The sequence below is a fragment of the Plecotus auritus genome, assembly GCF_963455305.1.
Source record: "Plecotus auritus genome assembly, chromosome: 3".
Taxonomy (NCBI): Eukaryota; Metazoa; Chordata; class Mammalia; order Chiroptera; family Vespertilionidae; genus Plecotus; species Plecotus auritus.
In genome coordinates, this window is record NC_137772.1 from 158221802 (window position 1) to 158246212 (window position 24411).

General features: G+C 41.2%; 1 protein-coding gene and 1 long non-coding RNA gene across 7 annotated transcripts in view; one reads left to right on the forward strand and one right to left on the reverse strand.

The window, feature by feature from the left end:
* Positions 1 to 490: 490 nt before the first annotated feature.
* Positions 491 to 17835, reverse strand: LOC308243446. Its single transcript, XR_013960070.1, has 4 exons — positions 16973 to 17835; positions 16084 to 16143; positions 2666 to 2718; positions 491 to 1298 (listed from the first exon to the last, which is right to left on the reverse strand). It is a non-coding gene; the product is annotated as an uncharacterized lncRNA (long non-coding RNA).
* Positions 17836 to 19252: 1417 nt separating this feature from the next.
* Positions 19253 to 24411, forward strand: part of BEST3 (bestrophin 3) — a 42311-nt gene continuing 37152 nt past the window's right edge. For 2 of the 6 annotated variants that reach the window (XM_080661077.1, XM_080661081.1), the window contains exons 1-2: positions 19253 to 19539; positions 21386 to 21553. In XM_080661077.1, the coding sequence (XP_080517203.1) occupies positions 21402 to 21553 (152 nt within the window). In that variant the 5' untranslated portion in view covers positions 19253 to 19539; positions 21386 to 21401. The remainder of the gene's footprint in view (positions 19540 to 21385; positions 21554 to 24411) is intronic. The other 4 variants (XM_080661078.1, XM_080661076.1, XM_080661079.1 and 1 more) reach the window with 3 other exon arrangements.

Genomic DNA, 24411 nt, shown 5'->3' on the forward strand with positions numbered 1-24411 from the left:
GTTCAGAGTGCAGCTCCGCAGTCCACCTGCCTGAGCTTTCATCCCAGCTCTGCTGTTTGCCTCCTCCTAACCTAGCATCATTACTCAATGCTCAGTGCCCTCGGTTTCCTCATTTGCTTAAAAAAGGGCGGGGATATGATAATAATAGTACTTACCACATAGAGTCATAGGGCGGAATAAATGAGGTAATACTGGTAAAGCACTTAACGTGCTCTTGGCGTGTGGAAAATATTCAAGTAATGTTAGTTGTTGCTGTCATTATATGTTTTAATTTGTTTAAACTCTTGACAACCCTGTGACCCGATGACAGCCCTGCTGTGAGCCTGCTTTTATGATGAAAAAAGAGAGAAGCTACACTAATTATAAAAACATAACATGATACTGTTCAAGCCTAAAAAGAAAGAAAAGGATCCCTGGTTATAGGTGTGAACCAGATTTGAAAAAAAACATAATACATTGTGTTTCCACATCCATGAAGTATAAAAAAGCCAATGGAAATAAATTACATTTTATATAGAAAGCAAAATAAGTAACATTAGACATTCACATAAAGCTTTTGTCAACATTGAAAGTGCAGGAAACATTGCAGAGATCCTTCAATGGCTTTCCGTGTGTCACGAAGTCTCAGAGGAAAGCCTGTCGCTAACCCAGAGGGGTGGCAGGGCCGCTGACAGATGTTGCACTCACCCTCCTCTGTGCTATTTAAATACCATCCATCTCTATTCTCAATAGGCTTGAATGCTTGGTCTCAGATACCTGTGACTCATTTTGGTAAAGAATAAAGTATATTAAAGACATTTTATGCAACAAAATATACTTTCATTTTGAATGAAAAGTGCACATACATCAACTTTAAAAAAAATCAATCTTTATCCTGAGGACAACCATACACCAAAATTCTAGGGGAAGTCACTATAACTAAAATATTTTTATGAGTGATGGATATAGAGGACTGAAATGCATGCAAGCCACAGCAGATAGGTAAAGGTTCACCTATTTCAAACGGAAATCAAGCTACTGATGATCCCTGGGCTACGGTGGAGATGAATGAAATGGCTTATTTCTAAGGACACTGAGCTATTAAGTCTGAGACAGGAGGAACAGAGTGTGGCAAAAAATACAAAAATGAGCTTCTTAGTTAGCTTATTGCTTTGTGTTTACAGTAATTACACACTACATTGGGAAGCAAGCAATCCACGTATCCATATATGTGAACTGGACCTGTGGTTTCTCCTGCTGCTTCTTTTCTTCTTTTTTTATTTTTTAATCCTCACCCGAGGATATTTTTCCATTGATTTCTAGAGAGAGTGGTAGAGAGAGTGAAAGACAGAGAGAAACATCAATGTGAGAGGAACACATTGATTGGTTGCCTCCTGCACGAGCCCTGACCAGGGCCAGGGATCGAATCTGCAACTGAGGTATGCTCCCTTGACCAGAATCAGACCTGGGACCCTTCAGTCCGCAGGCCAGCGTTCTATCCACTGAGCCAAACTGGCTAGGGCTCTTCTGCTTCTCATCTACAGGGGTGACTTAATAGCTACAGCTGCATTCTGCAGAGGTGACTGTTGTCATCAAACAGCCTAGCTATAGGGCTGGAAGTGACCCGAGGATATCTAGAAAACCGTTTCACTTCCTAAATTCGCTTCAGCCACCTTAGAGATGGTTGGATTTCAAGTTCGTATTGAGTCTCCCTGACAAGTTAAATAAATATTGTCTAGAGAGAAGGGAAGAAGATTTGATGGGTAAGAGGGAAAGAGAGAGAGAAACATCAGTGATGAGAGAGAATCATTGATTGGCTGCCTGGTGTGGACCGAGCTACATCCTGGGCACGTGCCCTTGATCTGAATCAAACCCGGAACCCTTCAGTCCACAGGCTGAGGCTCTATCCACTGAGCCAAACCAGCTAGGGCAACAAGGATTTGTTTATACTAGGATGTCTGTGTCCCCTTCCAGACAGTGAGTTCTTTGAAGGAAGGGTGGGAGTCTTATCCATCTTGCATCCCTAGCTCCTACCACCAAGCCTGCACATGGTTCTTAATCGGTATCTATTTGTTGAATGAAGGAACAAAATGCCTATTTACATTTTTTTTAACCTATGAAATTTTTTGTTTATGAAACTTTATTAACGCCTATAAAGTAAGAGAGAGACACTGATGTGAATGAAGCGCAACATCGATTGGCTTCCTCCTGCACACCCCCACCGAGGACCAAGCCCGAAAGCCAGGCATATGCCCTGACCGGGAATCAAACCGGCAACCTTCCAATGCACAGGATCACACCCAACCAACTGAGCCACACCGGCCAGGGCAAAATGCGCTTTTTTGTGTTCCAATCCTTTCAGCCCCAATTGGCAGTCAGTGGAAATTTATGTAGTCCAATTATTTATCAGGTCACCAAACCTCCAGAGTTGGACACAGACTGAAGGGTTGACCCAATTAAAAGAGACAGCGGGGCATGCGAATATATCACACAAGTGATAATTAATATAAATAAATGTAAAAGCTATGAAAAATTCATATCTTGGAATTAGCCCTAAAGTCAGCATTCTTAATCCAGGATACATGGATCCTTAGCAAGTCCAAGGATGGACTTTAGGATGCATATTTGTGAACTACAGTAAAAAAAAAAAAAATCAAAGTAAAAAATGAGGCATATGCATACATACGTGCATTTTGCAAGGGAGGTGATCCATAGCTCTCGTTAGACTCTCGAAGGTGTCTATGATCCAAAAATAATACAAGCCATTAATGCAAGGAAACACCGGCAGAAACATGAAAAGAAATGAACACAAAGGTGTTCCTCACAGCATTCTTTGAAAATGAAAAATTGGAAACAGTCTAAACGGACTTCAATTCAGGGTGTGCCGAGCACATACATAAAACGTGATGTGCAGCACACATATATTTCACAGTATATTGTTCAGGGGAAGAGCAGATTACCACCCAGCATGTATAATATGGTCTCATTTATGGAAAATGATACATGTGTATCTCGGCATAGAGTGTATCTGGAAAAACAGTCACCAGACGGTAACAGTTGTTGACGGGTGGAATTTGGAATGTTTTTGTTTTTCATTTTTACACATTCTGAATTGTTTGAATTTTTACAGTGAACCTGCTGTCATTTTAACAAAACTATAATACCATTTTTTTAAGAATTGGGAGGTGTAGCTAGAAAAATGTAAGAAAGGCAGAAACATAATTGGCAACTAACAAAAACTTGGAAGTTATCAACCTTAAAGTTGGCTTCAAAGAGATCCCTCCCTGCTGCTCTACAGGTCGAAACAGAATGGGATGTGATCGGTGGAAGTGGAGTTCTTGGGATGCCAAGAGGAAAGGAATTTCCTGAGGCCCCCAAAGGAGGTGGGGATTTCATGGAAAGCTTTAATAGTGTTGTAAAACTAAGGGGGGTTCCCTCCAAGGTCCCTTCTCTGTCCATCTCCCCATGGAAGAAGTCCAATCTTGTCTTCAGCAGGGCCAGAATTAAGGCCATTGCCCATGTTTCCTGCTCCATATTAAAGCCCGGTCTAGTCCAGCATCCTGCATGTGGAGTCCGCATGGCCATGGGCTTAAGGCCACATGGCCATGGGGAGAGAATACACGAACGCCTGGGCAGGTGCGTGCGGGTCACATAGCAAGAAGGAGTGAGAGAGCCAGAGAGAAGGAACTCTTTGTCTGGGGATCTTAACTTTCCAAGATTTTGCATGCTTCTGAGGGGGTCCATTCCCTAGCCAATCCATTGTTTACCAGGCTGGACTGACACAGAAGCACCTTGCGTATTCACAACTTCACTGCGCATGCGCACGTCCCCCCCCACCCCCACACTTTGTTCGACCCCTTCCCCCAGTGATCTGCAGGGAATGGACCTGCGGTTCCCTGGGGAGCATGAAGCTGTAGCTTCCTGGTGAAGCTGCCCAGATGACCATGCTTGTAACGTCTGGCCTTCCTTTTGCTCTCTTCCCTTTATTAATATTAATAAACAACTTATTATCAATCATAAGGCTGACCCAGCATGACAAATCCTATGTCAGAGGAGGCAACAACTGGCCTTGGGAATGAGCTGGTTTTTCTGTGAAGACACAAGAGCTCCATACAAGAATTAAAGCACGTGTGTCAGAGGTAGAAATAATTGCATATCCTCACACATGTGTCAGAGGTAGAGATAATTACACATCATCTGGAGTGGTTGCTCCAGTCGGCCTGGAATGTGGCCTAACCAGTCTCTGGAAGAGCTCCAGCTGCTCATCCTCTGAATCAGCTTAGAACCTGCTTCCCTGCTAAGTGCACAAAGACCCACTTTGAACCTTAGGTCTGAAAGGTTCATTGGTGAGATTCAAACCTTCTCAGAAAGGTTATGTGCGCATGCACATTCACCATGAGTAGGTGCTGCCCTTTCAATAGTTCTTCATGGAAATTCCCCCAAAAGCTATGCATTTTTAAAATGTCCCTGTGTTTGGTGCACCCAAATGTTTGCATCCTGGAGTAATGCACTATCGTAGTTAAGATGGGTGAGAGAAATACTTTTCTTTTTTTTTTTTTTTTTTAACTTTTTTCGAAAATATATTTTATTGACTTTTTACAGAGAGAAAGGAAGAGGGATAGAGAGTTAGAAATATCGATGAGAGAGAAACATCGATCAGCTGCCTCCTGCACACTCCCTACTGGAGATGTGCCCACAACCAAGGTACATGCCCTTGACCAGAATCGAACCTGGGACCCTTGAGTCCGCAGGCTGATGTTCTATCCACTGAGCCAAACCGGTTAGGGTGAGAAATGCTTTTCTTTTATCAAGTGGGAATACAATTATGAAAGGGAAACCAGATTAATTTAAGGAGAGAATATATATAAGGAAGTTGTGGATCTGGAAAAATTATTCAGTGAAAACTATCCATCCCACCCTGCTGGTATGGATCAGTGGTTGAGTATCAGCCCATTAACCAAAAGGTCACCGGTTCAATTCTGTGAAGGCACATGCCTGGGTTGCAGGCTTGATCCTTAGTAGGAGGCATGTAGGAGGCAACCGATCAATGTTTCTCTCTCATTCATGTTTCCATCTCTCTATCCCTCTCCCTTCCTCTCTCTCTAAAATAAAAATTAAAAAAAAACAAACACTATCCATCCCATTACCTCCTGGAAATCCTCATGTATACACAGGGGTATGTGTACCTGAGTTTGAAGACCATTGCTGTAGTCCACCTTATTTATTCATAGATACGGAAAACTGAAGCCCAATGCAGTGGCCAAGCCAAGACCAGAACCTAGGTCTTCAACTTGCAGACCAATGAATAAATGGGTTTTCAGCTCTACCACACTGCCTTGTATTGTGACCTTGGATAAATCTGTTCCTTCTTTGAGACTTTCTTTTTTTTATCTGCAAAATGGGAGAAACAGACTAGTTGATCCCAACGCCAGATATCTTTCCTTTTACCACCCGACCCACTCTCCAAACTTCATTCCATTCTGGGCCCCTAGAGGTGGATATCTTACCTAATAATAGACAAACATGTAAATTGACCATACCTCCGCTACGCCACGAGCCAATCAGGAGTGATATGCAAATTAACCCAACAAAAATGGTGGTTAATTTGCATACACAGGCGCCAAGTGACTGGGGCTAGACGCTTGCGTTCTGCCCCACCCCAGGTTTCTCAGGGCCTCTGGGTAGGGTGGGAATTTGGGGCTGGAGCAGAAAGAGGCGGCTCCTGGGCCTGAGCGGAAAGGGGCTGGGCCGGAGTGGAAAGGCAGTGCCGGCAGCCAGGGAAAAGAAAGCCCATTCTAGCACGAATCTTCGTGCATTGGGCTTCTAGTATAGTATAAACTGCATCACTGGGTTCCCTTAACCTCTAGCTTCTGGTTGGGTGCAGCCAATGGGAGGCCCTGGGAGGAACTTGGAAGGCAGGTGGGGAGTAAGATTGGACCATTTGTTCACCTAGCTCCTTTGCTTGTTACTGTAAGATGCTTGTGTCTGCCCTTGATGGCCACAAATCCTATCCAGCATTCTTTTCTTTCAGCTGCTCTCTCCAGGTTCTGCTACTTTCTCCCTCCCCTCTCTCTTTCAGGCATGGGGATGGTAACATTTCCGATCATTCCATCCTACTGGATCCCCTTACCTACATCCTGCCCCCTCCATTTTTCTGTTTAGATTAAATCTTTTCTCTAGGAAGGGAGAGGGACCAGAGGCAACTTAATTTAATATTCTCAATTTCTTTCCTTAATCCCTTAAATTTTTTTTAAAAAGGCAAATTAATGATGTCACTCTACACATATTTTCAAAATCTTGGCCCAGCTAAATGTGAAAGCAAAATAAACAAAAAAAAATGTTTTTAAGTGAGAAAAACATTTTTGTTTTTAACTTATTATTTTGAAAAATTTTAGACTTAGAGGAAAGTTGCAATAATAGTGCAGAGTTTCCATATACTCTTCACCTAACTTCCCATAATGTCAACATCTTACCTGACCATAGTACGTGGTCAAAACCAGGAAGTTAGCATTGACACAATACTGTTAACAATGTTCAGACCTTATTCAAATTTTACCAGTTGTCCCACTAATGTCCTTCTTCTGGTCCAAGATCCAGTTGTTGTGTTTCCTTAGTCTCATCCAATGTGTGACAGTTCCTCAATCTTTATCTTTTATGACCTTGACACTTTTGAAGAGTACTGGTCAATTGTTTTTTAAAATGTCCCTCAATTTATGTTTGTCTGTTTTCTCATGATTAGATTGTGGCTATGTATTTGGGGCAAGAATATCACAGAAGTGATGTTATGCCCTTCTTGGTGTATCGTTTTAAGAGTCCTGACATCAATATGACTTTTTACTGGTGAAGTTGACTTTGATCATTTGGTTATACAGTGTTGGCCAGGTTTCAGCTCTATAGAGTTACTACTTTTCTCCTTGTAACTGAAACTGTCTTGGGAGAAGATACTTGTTGACTATGTAAATATCCTATTTCTCAACACTTTTACCCTCACTTCTTTTAGTGTCCATTACTGATCCTTGTCTTTGCCTTATGGTGATTTTCTACTTCTATCATTTCTTCTGTCTTAAAGAACTATTTCTTCTCTCCATTTATTTATTTAGTCAATTATTTATTTGTATCAGTATAAACTCAGGTATACTTATTTTCTGGGTTATATCCATTACTATCATTTTTTATTTTTTAACTCAACTTGTCCCAGCTTTAATTAGGAGCTACTTCAAGTTGGTTCCTGTATCATTTTTACATACTCCATCATTTTTCAGTACTTTCTTACTTTCAAGCACCCATAACAGGCTTATCTTATATTTTTCCTGGCATCAATCATTTCTCCAAGGAGCTCGTTACTTATTTGCTTAATCCTAGTATACATATTAAGTAGTTTCAGAATTGCTAACCCCATATTGCTGAGGAAAAAATTACTAGCTAGAGTATAATATGTGCATAGGTATAGTTCTCTCTTTAGCTTACACTGTATAATCAAAATACTGTTTTTCAAAGTTAGTTGGTCCTTCCCCAACTCTTTTAGTATGATTACAATATTTACTAGTAATACAGTTATATCCATCTCTTACTCTTTATATTCTAATTTTGGATCCCCCGACATACTGGTTGATATTAATTAGTGTGAGGGAGGGTGGGGGGTGCATGTGCAATATTATCATGATTCTAACAGTCAGATCTATACTAATAATAGAGGAATATGCAAATTGTCTGGGATGCCGTCACAGTAACAGTAACGACCAGAAGGCTGCCTTGGACGACAAGGCCGGCAGAGGGGTTAGTGAGGGACGACCAAATGACTGAACAACAGGCTGTGTGGGGTGACCAGGCCGGCAGGGGGGTTAGTGAGGGATGACCAAACAGCAGGCTGCATGAGGCGACCAGGCCAGCAGGGGGGTTAGTGAGGGACGACTGAAGAGCAGGCTGTGTGGGGCAACCAGGCTGGCAGGGAGGCGCAGTTGGTGGCAACCAGGCCAGCAGGGGGCGGCAGTAAGGGGCAACCAGGCTGGGGTGGAGGACAGTTAGGGGCAACTAGGCTGGCAGAGGGGGGCAGTTGGGGGCGACCAGGCAGGCAGAGGGGAGCAGTTGGGGGTGACCAGGCAGGCAGGGGGGGCAGATAGGGGAAATCAGGCTGGCAGGCAGAGGCAGTTAGGGGTGATAAGTCTGGCTGGGGGAGCAGTTAGGGGTTATCAGGCAGGCAGGCAGGTGAGCAGTTAGGAGCCAGTGGTCCTGGATTGTGAGAGGGATGTCCGACTGCCGGTTTAGGCCTGATCCTAGAGGGGACGACTGAACGACTGAACAGCAGGCTGCATGGGGCGACCAGGCTGGCAGGGTGGGCAGTTGTGGGTGACCAGGCTGGCAGGGGGGCACAGTTGGGGGCAACCAGGCCAGCAGGGGGTGGCAGTAAGGGGCAACCAGGCCATGGGGTGGGGGAGAGTTAGGGGCGACTAGGCTGGCAGAGGGGGGCAGTTGGGGGCGACCAGGGGATTGCGTATTCCTGGGGATCGGGCCTAAACTGGCAGTCAGACACCCCCCGAGGGGTCCTGGATTGGAGAGGGTGCAGGCTGGACTGAGGGGACCCCCCCACATGCACAATTTCATGCACCCGGCCTCTAGTAAAAATATAAAAAGGAACATCAGGTAAATGTGACCCCCCCAATCCCTATGGCCCCATTCCCACTTCCTTATTTTTTCTACCCCATTCCCATCCAATCCCTGAGTAACCAGTCTCATTAGGTTTAATACTTCTTATATGTCATTTATACAAATGAACAGATATATGTATATGTTGTTATCTCCCCCTTTTTTCCATAAAAGGGGGCACACTATAGGCACTCTTTTTTTTATTATTATTTTTTAATAAATCTTTATTGTTCAGATTATTACAGTTGTTCCTCTTTTTTCCTCCCACAGCTCCCCTCCGCCCGGTTCCACCCCACCATCTGCCCTTACCCCCCCCCCCTCGTTCTCATTCATAGGTGTACGATTTTTGTCCAATTTCTTCCCACACCCCCCACACCTCCTTTCCCCCTAAAATTGTCAGTCCACTCCCTTTCTATGCCCCTGATTCTATTATATTCACCAATTTATTCTGTTCATCAGATTTTTTATTCACTTGATTTTTAAATTCACTTGTTGATAGATATGTATTTGTTGTTCATAATTTTTATCTGTACTTTTTTCTTCTTCTTACTCTTCTTAAAGAATACCCTTCAGCATTTCATATAATACTGGTTTGGTGGTGATGAACTTCTTTAGCTTTTTCTTATCTGTGAAGCTCTTTATCTGCCCTTCAATTCTGAATGATAGCTTTGCTGGGTAGAGTAATCTTGGTTGTATGTTCTTGCTATTCATCACTTTGAATATTTCTTGTCACTCCCATCTGGCCTGCATAGTTTCTGTTGAGAAATCAGCTGACAGTCATATGGGTGCTCCCTTGTAGGTAACTAACTGTTTTTCTCTTGCTGCTTTTAATATTCTCTCTTTGTCTTTTGCTCTTGGCATTTTAATTATGATGTGTCTTGGTGTGGTCCTCTTTGGATTCCTCTTGTTTGGGGTTCTGTGCGCTTCCTGGACTTGTAAGTCTATTTCTTTCACCAGGTGGGGGAAGTTTTCGGTCATTATTTCTTCAAATAGGTTTCAGTATCTTGCTCTCTCTCTTCTTCTGGCACCCCCATAATTCTGATGTTGGTACGCTTGAAGTTGTCCCAGAGGCTCCTTACACTATCTTCATATTTTTGGATTCTTTTTTCTTTTCCGGTTGGGTGTTTTTTGCTTCTTTGTATTTCAAATATTTGACTTGATTCTTGCGATCCTCTAGTCTGCTGTTGGATCTCTGTATATTATTCTTTGTTTCAGTCAGTGTATGTTTAATTTCTAGTTGGTCCTTTTTCTTATCCTCAAGGGACTCACTAAATTTATCGGTGGTTTCTAGAAAATTCTTGAAAAACCTTATAACCGTGGTTTTGAACTCTATATCCAGTCGTTTGCTTTCCTCCATTTCTGTCATTTGTGACCTGTTTCTTTGTCTCCACATTTTGGCTGCTTCCCTGAGTTGTGCTAGGTGTCCTCTAGGGCCCAGTGGCTCAGCCTCCCCAGTTACCTGAGGTGGACACTCTTGGTGCACCACTTTGTGAGCTGTGTGCACAGTCTTGTTGTAGTTAAGCCTTGATTGTTGTTGGTATCCCTAGGAGGAATTGACCTCCAGGCCAATTGGCTGTGAGAATCAGTTGTGTCCACGATGGGAGAACTTCTCTGCTGGCGACACCCTTATGGGGCAGGACTTGCTTCAGTGGGGCTTTGGTGCTCACTCAGTCTGCCCCCTGAGTGTGTCCCTTATGGATCTGAGGAGTTGCAATCTGGATGGTCCCACTCTGACCCCTGGGTACACTGGCTCTTGGATCTCCAAGGAGGTGCGAATTTAGCTCTGCCTGCGGCCACCCAGCAGGAGCTATGGAGAGATCTGCAGATTCCTCTTCTTTGTTTGGGGTTTGGAGGTGCCCAGATGAGTCTCAGCTGTGAAGCAATGCAAGCTGCTGTGGGGCCTTGGGCCTTCTTTTGGATGTTCTGGGGCTCTCTGACCCAGCTGCAGTTTGTTAGGTAATTTTAGATTGCAAAGGGCCAGGCCATTCATATGCAAAAGCCTCTGTGCAGAGTTATGGTGGGGTTGTAAATTGAGTGGGGTGGGGTCTCAGGGAATCGACAGGGCGGAGCAAACAGCAATGGCTGACCTTCAGCCCTGTCCTAAGAGGCCCCTGGGTCTCAGTGTCCCACGGTAATTGCTGCAAGCACCTCTGAGAGAAAGCTGCCCTTGAGTTCTGCCCGATGCCACAGTCCCCTTTCTCCCCGTATGAGTCTGGGTCCCCAGAGTCTCACCCGGAACTGGAGTTCAGAGCAGTCGGGAGCTTGTGTCTCCCTCCCGATTGAAAAAGACAACCATGTCCTCAGTTGCCAGACCTTTCTGTGCGCACCTCCATACCTCTGCCCTTTACTTCCACACTTCCTCTGAGTCTCAGTGTGCTTTTCTCTTTCCTTCTAGTTGTAGAATTTCCACTCAGCCAGCCTTCCTGTGGTTCTGGATGATGTCTGTTTTGTCTTTTAGTTGTAGTTTTGAAGTAGTTGTGCGAGGCAGCAAGTTCAGGTATTTACCTATGCCGCCATCTTGGTTTCTCCTAGGCACTCTTTTTTATTATTGAATTACAATTCATATAACATAAAATCAATCATTTTAAAGTGTACAATTCACTGGTATTTAGTACATTCACGTGTTGTACAGTCACCACCTCTATTTAGCTCCACAATATTTTCATCACCCCAAAAGGAATCCCCACACCCACTGAGAAGTTACTCCTCATTTCCCCTCTCCCATAGACCTTGCCAATGACTAATCTGTTTCCTTTCTCTGTGGATTTACCTATTCTGGATATTTAATACAAATGGAATAATACAATATGTGTGACCTCTGTTATCTGGCTTCTTTCACTTAGCATAATGTTTTTGAGGCCCATCCAGATTGTAGCATGCATGGGTACTTTATTCCTTTTAATGGCTGAATAATCATTCTCTTGTATGTATGTACCACATGTTATTCATTCATCAGTTGATACGCATTTGGGTTCTTTCCAACTTTTGGCTATTGTGACCAGTGCTGCTGTGAACACTGTAAAACTTTTTATTTGAATCTGGTATATTTTCAATACTTTGTGATCTATATGTAGTAGAATTGCTGAGTCATACGGTAATTTTAACTTTGTGAGGAACAACCAAACTGTCTTCCATAGCAGCTGCACTATTTGGCATTCCCACCAGCAATGGACCAGGGGGGTTCCAAGTTCTCCACATCTTCCCATGCTTTTATTATTTCCCATGTTTGCTTGTTTTAATTATAGCCATCATAGTGGGTCTGAAGTGGTATCGCCTGGTGGTTCTGATTCGCATTTCCCCAATGACTAATGATGTTGAGCATCTTTTTGTGTGCTTATTTGCTGTAGACACTCTTTTGCATTTTTTTCACTCAATACATCCTGGAAATCACTCCATATCAATTTATAGAGATTGGTCTTATTCTTTTTTGCACCTACATAGTTCTCCATTTTGTGGATTACCATAGTTTATTCAACCAGTTGCCTGTGTATGGGCATTGAGGTTCTTTCCAACATTTTGCAATGGCAAATAATGCTGCATTTAATAACTTGGTACATATGTATTTTGTACTGTGGAGCTATTCTTCAAAGTGGATTATTGGAAATGGGGTTGCTAGGTCATAAGGTAAGTGCATACACTAGCTATTAATTATGTTAGGTATTAATAAAGTTAGCAGGAATAAATACAAAAAAATTAAACTTTTTCTAAAAGGGTTTGCAGAAGGGAAGCCCAAGACAAACAATCACCTAGTTTTGTAGAGTGAAGGAAAGAAAACTTGTATGAAACAATTTTTCCTCTTATCTTTATATAAAAGAGATAATGCTATACTAAGGGATAGTGGCCTTGTTAACACAAATATACCTCATGTTGCTAAAGGCAGGATTTGTTTTTATAGGGTGCCATGAGGTCTACTAGAAGTTGAGTCCTATGAGTGTGCTTTTAACAACTCAATTTTGTGTTTTTAATTTAATCCAATTAAGAATCTGGGTGGAAAACAGGATGAGAGAGAAAATGAGTCATCCCAAAACTATCAGAGTAAGCAGGGGGTGATGAGTGTAGAGAGGATGTATCCTTAATTCTCAATTTACTTTAATTTTTATCTTACAGAAATATTAAAATATATCAGAATGGGCTCTGAGATACCACTTTAACAGTGGACCTGAATAGCCACATCTCTCATAAAGTCTGCTATTGGGATTTAGTCATTAAATTCTTCTAAAGGACTTTCCTAATTTAATCTTCATCAAGAATCATATCCCCTATCTCAGAAGGTCAAGAACCCCAAGGCACCTTCTGAGACACAGAATGATATCATCACTACTTAGACCATCACCAAAGAACTTTTACTGTATTCATCCTTTCATTACACTGTTACCTTACAGGGTGTGCAATGAACTTGTCACTAGCCAGGTGAGCGCTCATTCCCATGCCTGGAGCAACACGATGCTCTGGAGTAGTCAACAGGAAGTAGATGTCAATTTATATCTATCTCTATCCATATTCAAGCACTTTGTTGCTATTTAATGTGCAGTGGTCTCCTACTCTGGATCTCCTTGAGGTTAGTAAAAAGATAAAAACAGGAAAAAGCAGTGAGAGGTAGTGTTACAGATGGTTTGCCTAGAAGAGACCATTCGCACCCCTACTCAAAGTCCTGAGTTAGCTAAGGGCACAGAAACTCAGAAGCGAGGTGACCACACAGAATGCAGATGTAGCATTCCCCAGTACAGACAGAAGGCAAAGTTGGTACTCAGGGCTTCCTAAATGACATTTGTCTTTAGCTTTCCGGAGTGCGGAAAAACCTGTACATCCTCAGGAAAAATATGGAGTCCTTTTTTTTTTTTTTTAAACTCTATAAAAACCATTCATATGAAAAAGGATTAGCTAAACCTCTGAATCAAAATATATGTTCACTTATTCATTCCACAAATATTCATAGGGTGCCTACTAAATGCCAGATGCCTTTCTGGTCAATGGATATAAAGCAATGAACAGAAAAGTCATGGAACCTGTCCTCATGAAATTTACAATCATGAGAAACAGTGGCAGTCTCTCTGGTCTCTTTTCAAATTAATTCATTCAATCTATATTTATTGAACTGGAGGTCCTTTGTTTTCATCAGTGAACAACACAGCTAGCCCCCTGCCCTCATGAAACTTCGAATAGGGATAAACAGACAGTAAGCACAAAAATTGTGTGAACTATAGGATATACAATGTGGGGCAAAAGTAGGTTTGCAGTTGTGAGTACATGAAACACGGTTTATTCTTTATTACTCTTTATTTATTATTGTGTTGTTTTTCATACAAACAACTGTGAACCTGCTTTTGGGCCACCCTGTGTTCAAAGGAAACAAGCAGTGTGGATAAAAAACAAAAGTAGGCAGTACGAGGGATCAGGATGCTATGGGGCAAGATCGCTCCTCATAAATTCAGTCAGCAGCAATTTTAAGTAGGGTGATTGGTTCACTGAGAAGATGTCTGAGCAAGCTTTGAAAGAAGTGAGGGAGACAGCCCCTTGGAAGAGTGTTCCAGGCAGGAAGACTGGCCATTTTAAGGCTTTAAGATGGGCCCACACCTGATACGTTGGAGGAAGGAAAGGAGATGAGTATGGCGGCAGAGGGTCCACAGATTAGGTGAGAGTGAAAGAAAATGAGACCAGAGATGGAATGAAAACAAGTCATGAAAGACCTTGCAGACCATGGAAGGACATGCCTTTTACTCAGAGAAATCAAGAGCCATTGAGGGGTTTTGAGCAGAGGAGTGACTTGACTCACCTGACTTACCTTTAGTAAGATCACTCTGCCTTTTTGTCAGAACAGACTGGAGAGAGCAGGTGGAGAAGCAGGGAGGGCTGCTGGGAGAACGAGGGTGGTGGTTCTGATGAGGTGCGAGCGGTGGGGATGGGGATGTGAGGTGAGAGAGTGAGGGGACAGATTCTGAGTATATTTTGAAGTGGAGCCAATAGGATTTGCTGGAAGTGTGGACTATGGTGTGAGAGAAAGAGAGGAGCTGAGGCTGACTCCAAAGTTGTTGGCCTTTTTGGAGGAAGGAATCTTCAACTGGGATGAAAGATTGCAGGTAGAGCTTGTCTCAGGGAAAAGATCAGGAGTTCAGTTTTAGGCAAGTTGGGTTTGAGATGTTTATGGAGGTATTGAGTCTGGATTTGGGTAAATTATCTGGGCCAGAGGTCTAAATTTGGAAGTGGCATCAAATAAGATTTTATTGCACATGATTAATATGAAAATATAGATGTTATTTTAAAAATACAAAATTATATGGAATAAAACTGAAGATTTTCTTTCACTCTCTTACTCCAAACCCACTACTCTCCCCAGCTGTAATCACTACTAAAGAGTTATTATGTGTTAAGAAACTAAGAAGATTCTGAATGCTCAATGCACCATATTTGAGAAGCAGAACCAACAATTGTTTTTCATTTCCACATGCATTTTATCACCTAAGAAAAGGCATTTTAAACTGTCCAAGTATTTATGCATAGAATTGCTCCTATATACTTGTATCTTCCCTTTACCCATATAGTACAGTAATGTAATTTCCAGAATGGGTGAAGGAGCAGAATTTCACAGCTGTTTGGAATAAACAACATAGATTTGCATGCCTTTTCATGTGGGAAATTAAACTGATTTTTTAAAGATATATTTTTATTGATTTCAGAGAGGAAGGGAGAGGAAGAGAGAAATAGAAGCATTAATGATGAGAGAGAATCATTGATCAGCTGCCTCCTGCATGCCCCACACTGAGGATCGAGCCCACAACCCAGGCATGTGCCCAACCAGGAATTGAACCTTGACCTCCTGGTTCATAGGTCGGCACTCAACCACTGAACCACACCAGCTGGGCTAAACTGATGTTTTAGTTGGTTCCATGTTGCCTTTTTTAGCAATCTGTAATGTATCTGAGCTAAGCAGTACTATCTATTTAAGAAATAGTATTGATTGTAAAGTACAGGGTATCTTTAAGCACCATAGTAATAATTCTCTAGACTTTAAGCATTTATCCTAAAATAGCACAAAGTTTCTGTACCTTCCACTAGAAAAAGATAACCTTCAGAATTTGAACTAATGTATTTCTGTTTTGCTGAGTTGACAATTACTCTATGTAAGGCAAGTAATGATGACTCATCAAATATCCAGTTTCTTATGAGTTTAGAGCTTCAGCTATAATGAAACTCAATAGTCTTTCCAGTCCTAGGAGTTTGCTCTTTCTCCCCTGAAATCAAAGAGGAAAGATTAATTGAGAGGGTTTCCCATTGTTTTGTTTGATTTTTGGCAGAGTTCTCTCTGCAACATTTATCAGGAACCTCCGCACATCTGGATGGACACATGACTTACCCCAATCAGCTGTGGATCCATCAAGACAACCACTTAATAGGAAAAAACAAGAAAGAGTAAGGCATGCACCCGTAAGAAACGGACAGACCCCTGAGCCAGTGAGAACTTACCAGTGGGGAAGAAAGTATCACTGTGAGGGGTTCGCACACCGACGGGACCAAGGTATTTTGCTGTGGAAAACCAAACAACAGTAAAACACCTTAATGAATGAACGTTCTCGAAGTTTACTCTATGAATTTTTCTCGGTACGTTGACACTGACTACTGTCTTTTTTCTAGAGAGATCCAGCACATAGCAAAATTAATAAGTCTCAGAAACAATTAACAGAGAAACTGAGGATCAGCTTATCATACTTAGTTCAATAACTTCATTTTGGGGGCACATGAGCTCCTACTTGTGATTTAATTTTGCTGATAAAATGTTTCTATTCGCAGGGTCAAATAAAGAATATCAACATTACATGACACCCTGAAAAGAACTTTGTAACCTGAACAAATTGGAAATCATATTCTCTTCTCATTTTTCATGAGCAAATGGGCTCAAAGGGCAAAGCAAAGGTTATATCCGACTACTCTTTCCTCCTCCCCTTCCTCCCCTACCTCCCTCTTGTCCTCCACCCTCCAGTGGTAGTTTTCCTCTGGGCTCTCTCTCACCATCCTTCCTCTGCTTTCCACTCACCCACCACCCTAAGTTCATACCAGAACAGCCTTAATAACCTTCAAACTGATTCCCTCCTATAGTTCCTGCCCATTCAAGTCCATCAGTCACCCTTCTCACAGACTCACCTTTCTGCAACACAGATCTTCCTCAAGCCCTTTTCCTCTTCAAAATATTTACTGACTCCTTATTCCCCATCTAATAGTGCCCAAAAGTCAGAATCAAATCCTCCAAAATACAACAATTTCTGGTCTTTGATGAACATTTGAATGCAAAATTTCACATACATATGACTATGTACAACCACTCACTCAAACGAAATTTGAAAAAAAGATTTCTCACCTCAATGGAATAAGTAGATCAGTTTAAAATGAATGTGGGCTTTTAAAAGAACAGGTTCTCCTTTAGGAAGTGGTGGTTAGTGGCTACTTAAACTTGTTTTCTGTTTCCTTAAGGAACAAAGGGTGAGTTATCTTGACACCTATGGATTGAATGTCAGTATCCCCATCACTTAGAAATGATCAGTTTTTCTTTTTTATGAATTGTCCTGTCACTGAAGGTTGAGTGGAAGCAAGCCTCAAATGTGTTTATCAGAACTGTTGAAAACCAAAGTGGTCGGGATCACATAACCTGATGCTTGTTGTCAAAAGAAAATATGCCCTGGCCGGTGCAGTTTAGTTGGTGGACATCAGCTGGTGCACCCAAAGGTAGCTGGTTCAATTCCTGGTCAGGGCACATGCCTGGGTTGTGCAGGAGGAAGCCTGATCGATGTTATGCTCTCATTTCTCTCTTCTCCCTTCCTCTCTCTCTGAAAATCAGTAAACTATTCCTTAAAAAAGAAAAAGGAAAGAAAATATGACTGGTAGTGTTTACTTCATAGAGCCCTGAAATTGCCTAAGTGTCTATCATAATGTTTGTTGTTAATTATGAGTTAAAATATGTTCTACAAAAGTTTATAAGGATTAACTTTATGCCAAACAATTATCACCCCTCTAGGGTAGCACAGGAGATTACCACTCCCTTCTTCATTTGTTGTTTTATTCTTTATTTTTTTAATAAACATGTGACACTTTTAGAATTTAGAAAAATGTCTATTTGAAACAATGAACTTTCAAGTTTTCTGCAAAAAGTCATATGAACAGTTAACTTTGTGATTTGGTGTTGGTTAAATATTTTGAAAAAGGCTATTGTGGCTTGTCCCCTCTAAGGAGTTCATTTCTAAATGACATCTTTCTATACCAGTGAGCAATAGCCACCAGACTCAGAGCTCACTAATGGGAGTTTGCTCATTCAGTCTAATCATTGTTGACTAATTTGAATTTAGAATATTATCTGAACCTTGATTAATCATTCGTCAAAGCAGCCTGATGGGAGAGATGAACCCGATCGCCGTGTCGGCGAAAGCAGCCACAGTGCCCGGGGGAAGTCAGGTCTCCAGTTACGCAGCCAGGACCGCCAGGAATCAGGCCAGGTTTCAGGGCTACCGCACATCCAATAAAAGATGCAAGAGTGAAATTTAAAAAAAAATACTTCCAATGTTTCCATTTCATAAGCACTTGACTTTAGACTTACTAAAATTTCATAGCATCTATCTGTCTTGGAAACCCTTACAAATGCAACACCAGGTCTATCCTACCACTTTTAACAGCAACCCAAATATAAAATGTACACAACTGTATAATTGCTTTTAAAATGTTCACAATTTCCCCAAATGTACTAAGGGAAGTATCTTAGTGAAGATGATAAGCAAACAAAAAATTCCTATGGAATATTCATTGCCCGCGGGGCTCCATGCTGGAACCACGAACAGGGATGTGGCAAGAAATCAGACACCTACAACCGTCTTGGCTCGAAGGTGCTCATAGTTCGATAAAGAAACCAGTCTAAGGCAGCTGAAACTTAAGAATACTGTAGAGACACTTTTAAATGTGTGTCTTCCCATTTTAGAAGCATATTTTCCTACATCTTTCTCCACAAAAAAATACATGTTTTTGTAGTTGTTTTATTTAAGCTTAAGGTGCTTGGTGCCCATGTTACTTTAGAAGGTTTGGGAAAATTATAAGAATTTGGCCCTGAAATTATTCATGTCGTTATTTAAAGAATGCTCTCTAGAACTCTCTCTTTTGAGAAGAAAAATATGGTGGCATAATCTAAGAGAAAACATTGTTAATAACTAGAAAATCCTCCTAGCCAACCACGGAAAGATAACAAAGGCAGCGAATCCGTGTGTCATCTCTTTCCCCTTCCCTGGGCCATCGCACGCGATGGTTCTCTGTGCTCCTCTAAAAGCCAGTCTCTCCAGCATGCATGCTTGCTGCTTTTAACGGAAGAGCAGGAGCACTCTCCGTACCTCTCCAGTGAGTGTAAATCCTGTTTATATTCCGTCTGCCCCGGTTTACGGCTTCAGGAGAACTCACTCTGTGTTTTGAGCACACACAGCCTGTCCTAATTCCCTTTTTTGGCCGGTGGAGCCTCCTCAGAGCTCTTTAGGGGGAAAATGGCTCTTTCTTCCTTGATCCCAGGGCAAAGTCAAAATGAAAATAACAGACCTAACCGGCCCGTCCTCCTTCACGTCACCTCCGACTTCTCATTCAAAGGGGTACTTGGGGCGGCAGGTGGAGTTATAATTATAGATTAGAAAAAAGCCACATCAGCAGCTGCTGCTTCTGTTTGTTCCCGGCTATAACTGTCATCATTGGGCAAATTGGCATAAACAGGCCTCCACAAGTGGAAAATCATTTAACCCCTGTGCTGGTCTGGGTGCTCTCAGTGGCCAGAAAACAGAAAGAAAACCTGACTGTGCAGGAGCAAAGGGTGAAACCGAGAGTGCCTCGCCGACCGGGAGGGCCCTGGTCAGGGGGCGCCTGAAGATTTTCTTTCCTGTCGGAGACTCCAAATCAAATAAATAGGTTAGTGCCCGGAGAGTACCTCTGCGTTTTCATTCCGACCTCTCCTCTATCTGGTCTTTGTTTCTCTGGCAGAGCTTAACGACAAGGCTGAACTGTTCCATTATTTGAGGACTATTCTTTAAAATGACTGTGGTAGTTATGAAATGGGCTGAATTTATTGTGGTCCTCTCCCAATTTTGGCTGTATTCACATTAGACAAATAGACAAGGTAAAGGTGGAAATATGAAACCGGTGTTGTGGCATGAGTCCCATCCTTTCGTAATGCCACTCGCTCATGCCAAAAGGCCCTGGGTTGTTTTTTTAATTGAAATCAGGAATACTGAAGGCTTAAGTTTGTGATTACCAAAACAAAAAAGTAATACCGTGAATAGAGTCCCAGAGTTCTATTTCCTTAGGGAAACAGGCAAATTAGAATTGGATTGTTTTCCCAGCTCGAAATAAAAGCAGAACTTTTTCTTGTTTATAGTAAAATGTGTGCTATAGGCTACTTTATACAAGAAATTGGCTATAGGATTTATTTCTCGTGTCTTGTACAATTCTGCCTTAAAGCTCTATAATTTCAGTCTAAGTAGCTTCCTAAGACTTTCCTCATAGATCCCTTGGAGAAAATCAAAAGGTTTCAAAAAAATCTCATTTTACCTGTGTTCCATGTTAGAGAGTAGTTGAGCAGGAATTTCAAATTCCTGCTTGGGCCATCTTCTCAAAACCTGAATGTTTAATCTCTTGGTGAAAAGCAATGGAATTCCAAATAACTCACGGAAAACTGAGTTTTGGGGCCCAGTTCTCATCCTACCCACACCTCTGGAACAGCTCCAAGTGGAAAGAGTCCTAAATAATGGCCTCAATTTTTTAGCTCCAAACAGAAAGTGAGCCATCCCTATGCAATTTGTGCTACATTTTTCAATGGGAAAGTGCACCTTTGTTAGTATCACTGCGGCCCAACATTTTGTCTATCTTTTAAAGTACCTAGAGTGCCAGCTATGCACTCGGAGCTCCATTAGAGAGACACCACATCCAATTAAAACCAGCACAAGCAATCCATTAATTAACTTCCCAAAGGGCTTGCTTTTTTTTTTTTTGTTGCTTTTTAAAAAAAATATATTTTTATTGATTTCAGAGAGGGAGGGAGAGGGAGAGAAAGACAGAAACATCATTGATGAGAGAGAATCATTGATCAGCTGCCTCCTGCACACCCCACACTGGATCAAGCCCACAACCCAGGCATGTGCCCCAATTGGGAATCGAACTGTGACCTCTCAGTTCATAGTCGATGCTCAACCACTGAGCCACACTGGCGGTGTGGGACTTGCTTCTTTCTAACAATGTCTCCTGATTTCTAAAAAGAGAGCCATACTTCCCCTTTGGAAGTTTAAGGGTAAAATAAATAAATAGCTCTGTACATACTTTAGCAAATAAAGGCCCAAAGAATAAGTTTGGCCACTACTTTTGAAAATGTCAATCAATATAGCATATGAATACCCCAAATCTTCCTGTGTGTTAAGAAAGTATATGATAGGTAATATGACAACCTATCTCATATATCTCATTTATTTATTCAAATATTTATGGAGGAATGGCTATGTAATCTAAAAATAATACTTAGAAATTAAGGCAAGCTTACAATTGCTGATATTATTCGTTCCAGAGATGGTTTTCCTCCTTTTGCTACTAAGCACTTTAGCACCAAGATGGTGGTTATGTCCAAATTCCAAATTGTGCAAACTGAGAAAGGCAAAAAGAGGGGAGATGACTGACTGGTTGATGGTGTGGGTTTCCTTTGAGATGCAGACTTTTGCTTGGTTTTAAATGTGCTTCTTACTTGTATTTTGTCTTCTTGCTCTTCTAGGAAAAAGCTATCCAAAATGACTGTCACTTACTCCAGTAAAGTAGCCAATGCGACTTTTTTTGGATTTCATAGGTTACTCCTCAAGTGGAGAGGCAGCATCTACAAACTACTGTACAGGGAATTTATTGTTTTTGCTGTTTTTTACACAGCAATAAGTTTGGTGTACAGGTACTTTCCTTTGCATGTCTCCCTCGGTGGCCATCAAGTATCACGTGAGAATACAGTCTCAAAAATCTGAGCCCTGCGGTGGCTGCTGACTTTGGCGTATGATCCTCTCTGTTGCCTTCTCCCCGGGACAGGGTATTTTACTCCCAGGGTATTTTACTCCACACCGACCGTTTTCAGGGTGGTAAATAGACTCACCCTGTCATGTTCAGGTGGTTCTCATTCCAGCCCCACATAAAGTGATCGTGATGAGAATGTTTGTCAAGAATGTTGCTAGCGGCACAGAATGGAAGAGTTATACTTACTAGTAGATCCTCTCTATGTAATGATTTCGAATGGCAAAGTCCACAAATGAATAATTTCTGATGCCTCTCTCAACTATGTCACTCATAGTTTGAATTTGTGATTTGAGAGCTTATAGCAACTACCATTGTAATGAACGTGTCTGTGGCTGGTGTCTATCAGGCATATACACCTAACCTAGGAAATTCCCTTCCTTTTGCCTGGAGTCCACCAACCTCACCAATACCTCAACTAAAGAAAAGGCCAGAAAACTCACCGATTGTCTTTGTATCTTCTGAGCTCAGGCCGGGCTATATTTACAAAAGGGGGTGTTTATTCCTTATCACTTCACAACCTGTGCCTGTCAGATTGACAGAAAATGTGAACAATATTATGTCCAAAAAATACTTTTATGACTAAAAATTAGTCTTAATACAATTTTACCAGTATTATAAAATAGATTATCAAAATTAAAATTGACTGCGTACATTTCTTCTCTGGGGGGAACTAAAACAAAATAGAAAAGCTAAAGGTTTCTGAGGCTGTATTTCCACCTTTTCTATGTACATCCATTTGTTATTTTTCTTCTGCATACAAATGAACACATTTGGATAGCATTGCTCTCACCTACATTCTTCCTTGCAGCAATAGGACCCCACTTGAAGAAGAGGGATAATAATTTGGTTGGCTGATAATTATCAAAAGTAAAATAGAAAAAATCTATGTAGTTAAATAGCAAAATCACTATTTCAATAAACGTATATGTTGGTATACATTTTGGCCAAATGTCTTTAAATGGAATGTTTTATTAAAAACTTCTAATAATTTTTCAGATATCTCTGATAATAGTATTTTGACAACTTATTTATGTCTTACCTAATCCTTCAGAATATGAGATGATGAAAGACACATGAAACGGATTGTCTCCGTTTATTTTTACTAATGTGAATTTATTGCTGCTACTGCTGCTTAGAATAGAATAGCCCTTAGAATGGTTGCATTGTAGCCAGAAATGCTCCATGGAGCTTTAACTTTTGCTCCAAAATCTTATTTACACCCCACAAAATTATATGCATATATTTTTTCTAAAAACCAAAGAGTGCTTACACTTATAACAATAACCATTAGTTCAAGTCATTCTTCATTTTTTTTGAAGTCCAATTGTAAAAGCTTGTTAAAATAAATCCTTATATCTTGACCAAAGGTACACCAAAAACCATAGGCTGAATTTGTCAAAAAAGTCAAGTATACATGTAGAAAAATATAGACATAATTTTCTTCTCGTGTCTACTAATGACCCTACTTTTTTTTATCCTATTAAAAGCAAATAAATATACTTAGCAAAAGTCATAAGACAGCGCCAGAATTCATTAATTTGATTACATCTCTTCCTAATTTTGTATGGATTTGACAAAATAATTGCTGTAGTACTTTCTAACTAGTAAAATTTCTATATGTGTCTATTAGTTAAATATTTTTCCTTTGGCCAATTATTAATAATAACAATCACTTTGTTATTGATTAAATACAATACCAGGTGTTATGTTGTTTTATATCTTATTTAATCCTCATAACATCCCTGATGCATAGATATTATTATCCCCATTTACACATGAGAAAACAGAGGCTCAGAGAGATTTTAAAATATGCTCAAAGTTAAATCTGTAAGTGGCAGATCTGGAATTCAAACCCAGCTTCCCCTGACCCTACGGCCTGTGCTTTCCACAATTAAATCCTCTTTGACCATTTCTATTTGAGTATCCAAAACCATTCTGGCTGTAACTTTTCATCAGCATGGCCCGATGGGCTCTGCAAAGAGGTGATGCCTCTCCTGTCAGCTTCTCCTGACTCCAGAATTTCTGACACCTCTTCCAAAGCTGAGGCCAGAACTCCAAGCCCACCCCACGCCCCATACCCCGCACCCCTTCTTTGTCAGCACCAGCTCCCATTTCTTTTTTTTAATTTAATAAATCTTTATTGTTCAGATTATTACAATTGTTTATCCTTTTTCCCCCCATAGCTCCCCTCCACCCAGTTCCCACCCCACCTTCTGCCCTTACCTCTTCACCACTGTCCTCATCCATAGGTGTATGATTTTTGTCCAGTCTCTTCCTGAACCCCCCACACCCCTTTCCCCCTGAGAATTATCAGTCCACTCCCTTTCTATGCCCCTGATTCTATTATATTCACCAGTTTATTCTGTTCCTCAGATTTTTAATTCACTTGATTTTTAGGTTCACTTGTTGATAGATATGTATTTGTTATTCATAATTTTTATCTTTACTTTTTTCTTCTTCCTCTTCTTAAAAAATACCTTTCAGTTTTTCATATAATACTGGTTTGGTGGTGATGAACTTCTTTAGTTTTCCTTATCTGTGAAGCTCTTTATCTGACCTTCCATTCTGAATGATAACTTTGCTGGTAGAGTAATCTTGGTTGTAGGTTCTTGCTATTCATCACTTTGAATATTTCTTGCCACTCCCTTCTGGCCTGCATAGTTTCTGTTGAGAAATCAGCTGACAATCATATGGGTACTCCCTTGTAGGTAACTAACTGTTTTTCTCTTGCTGCTTTTAATA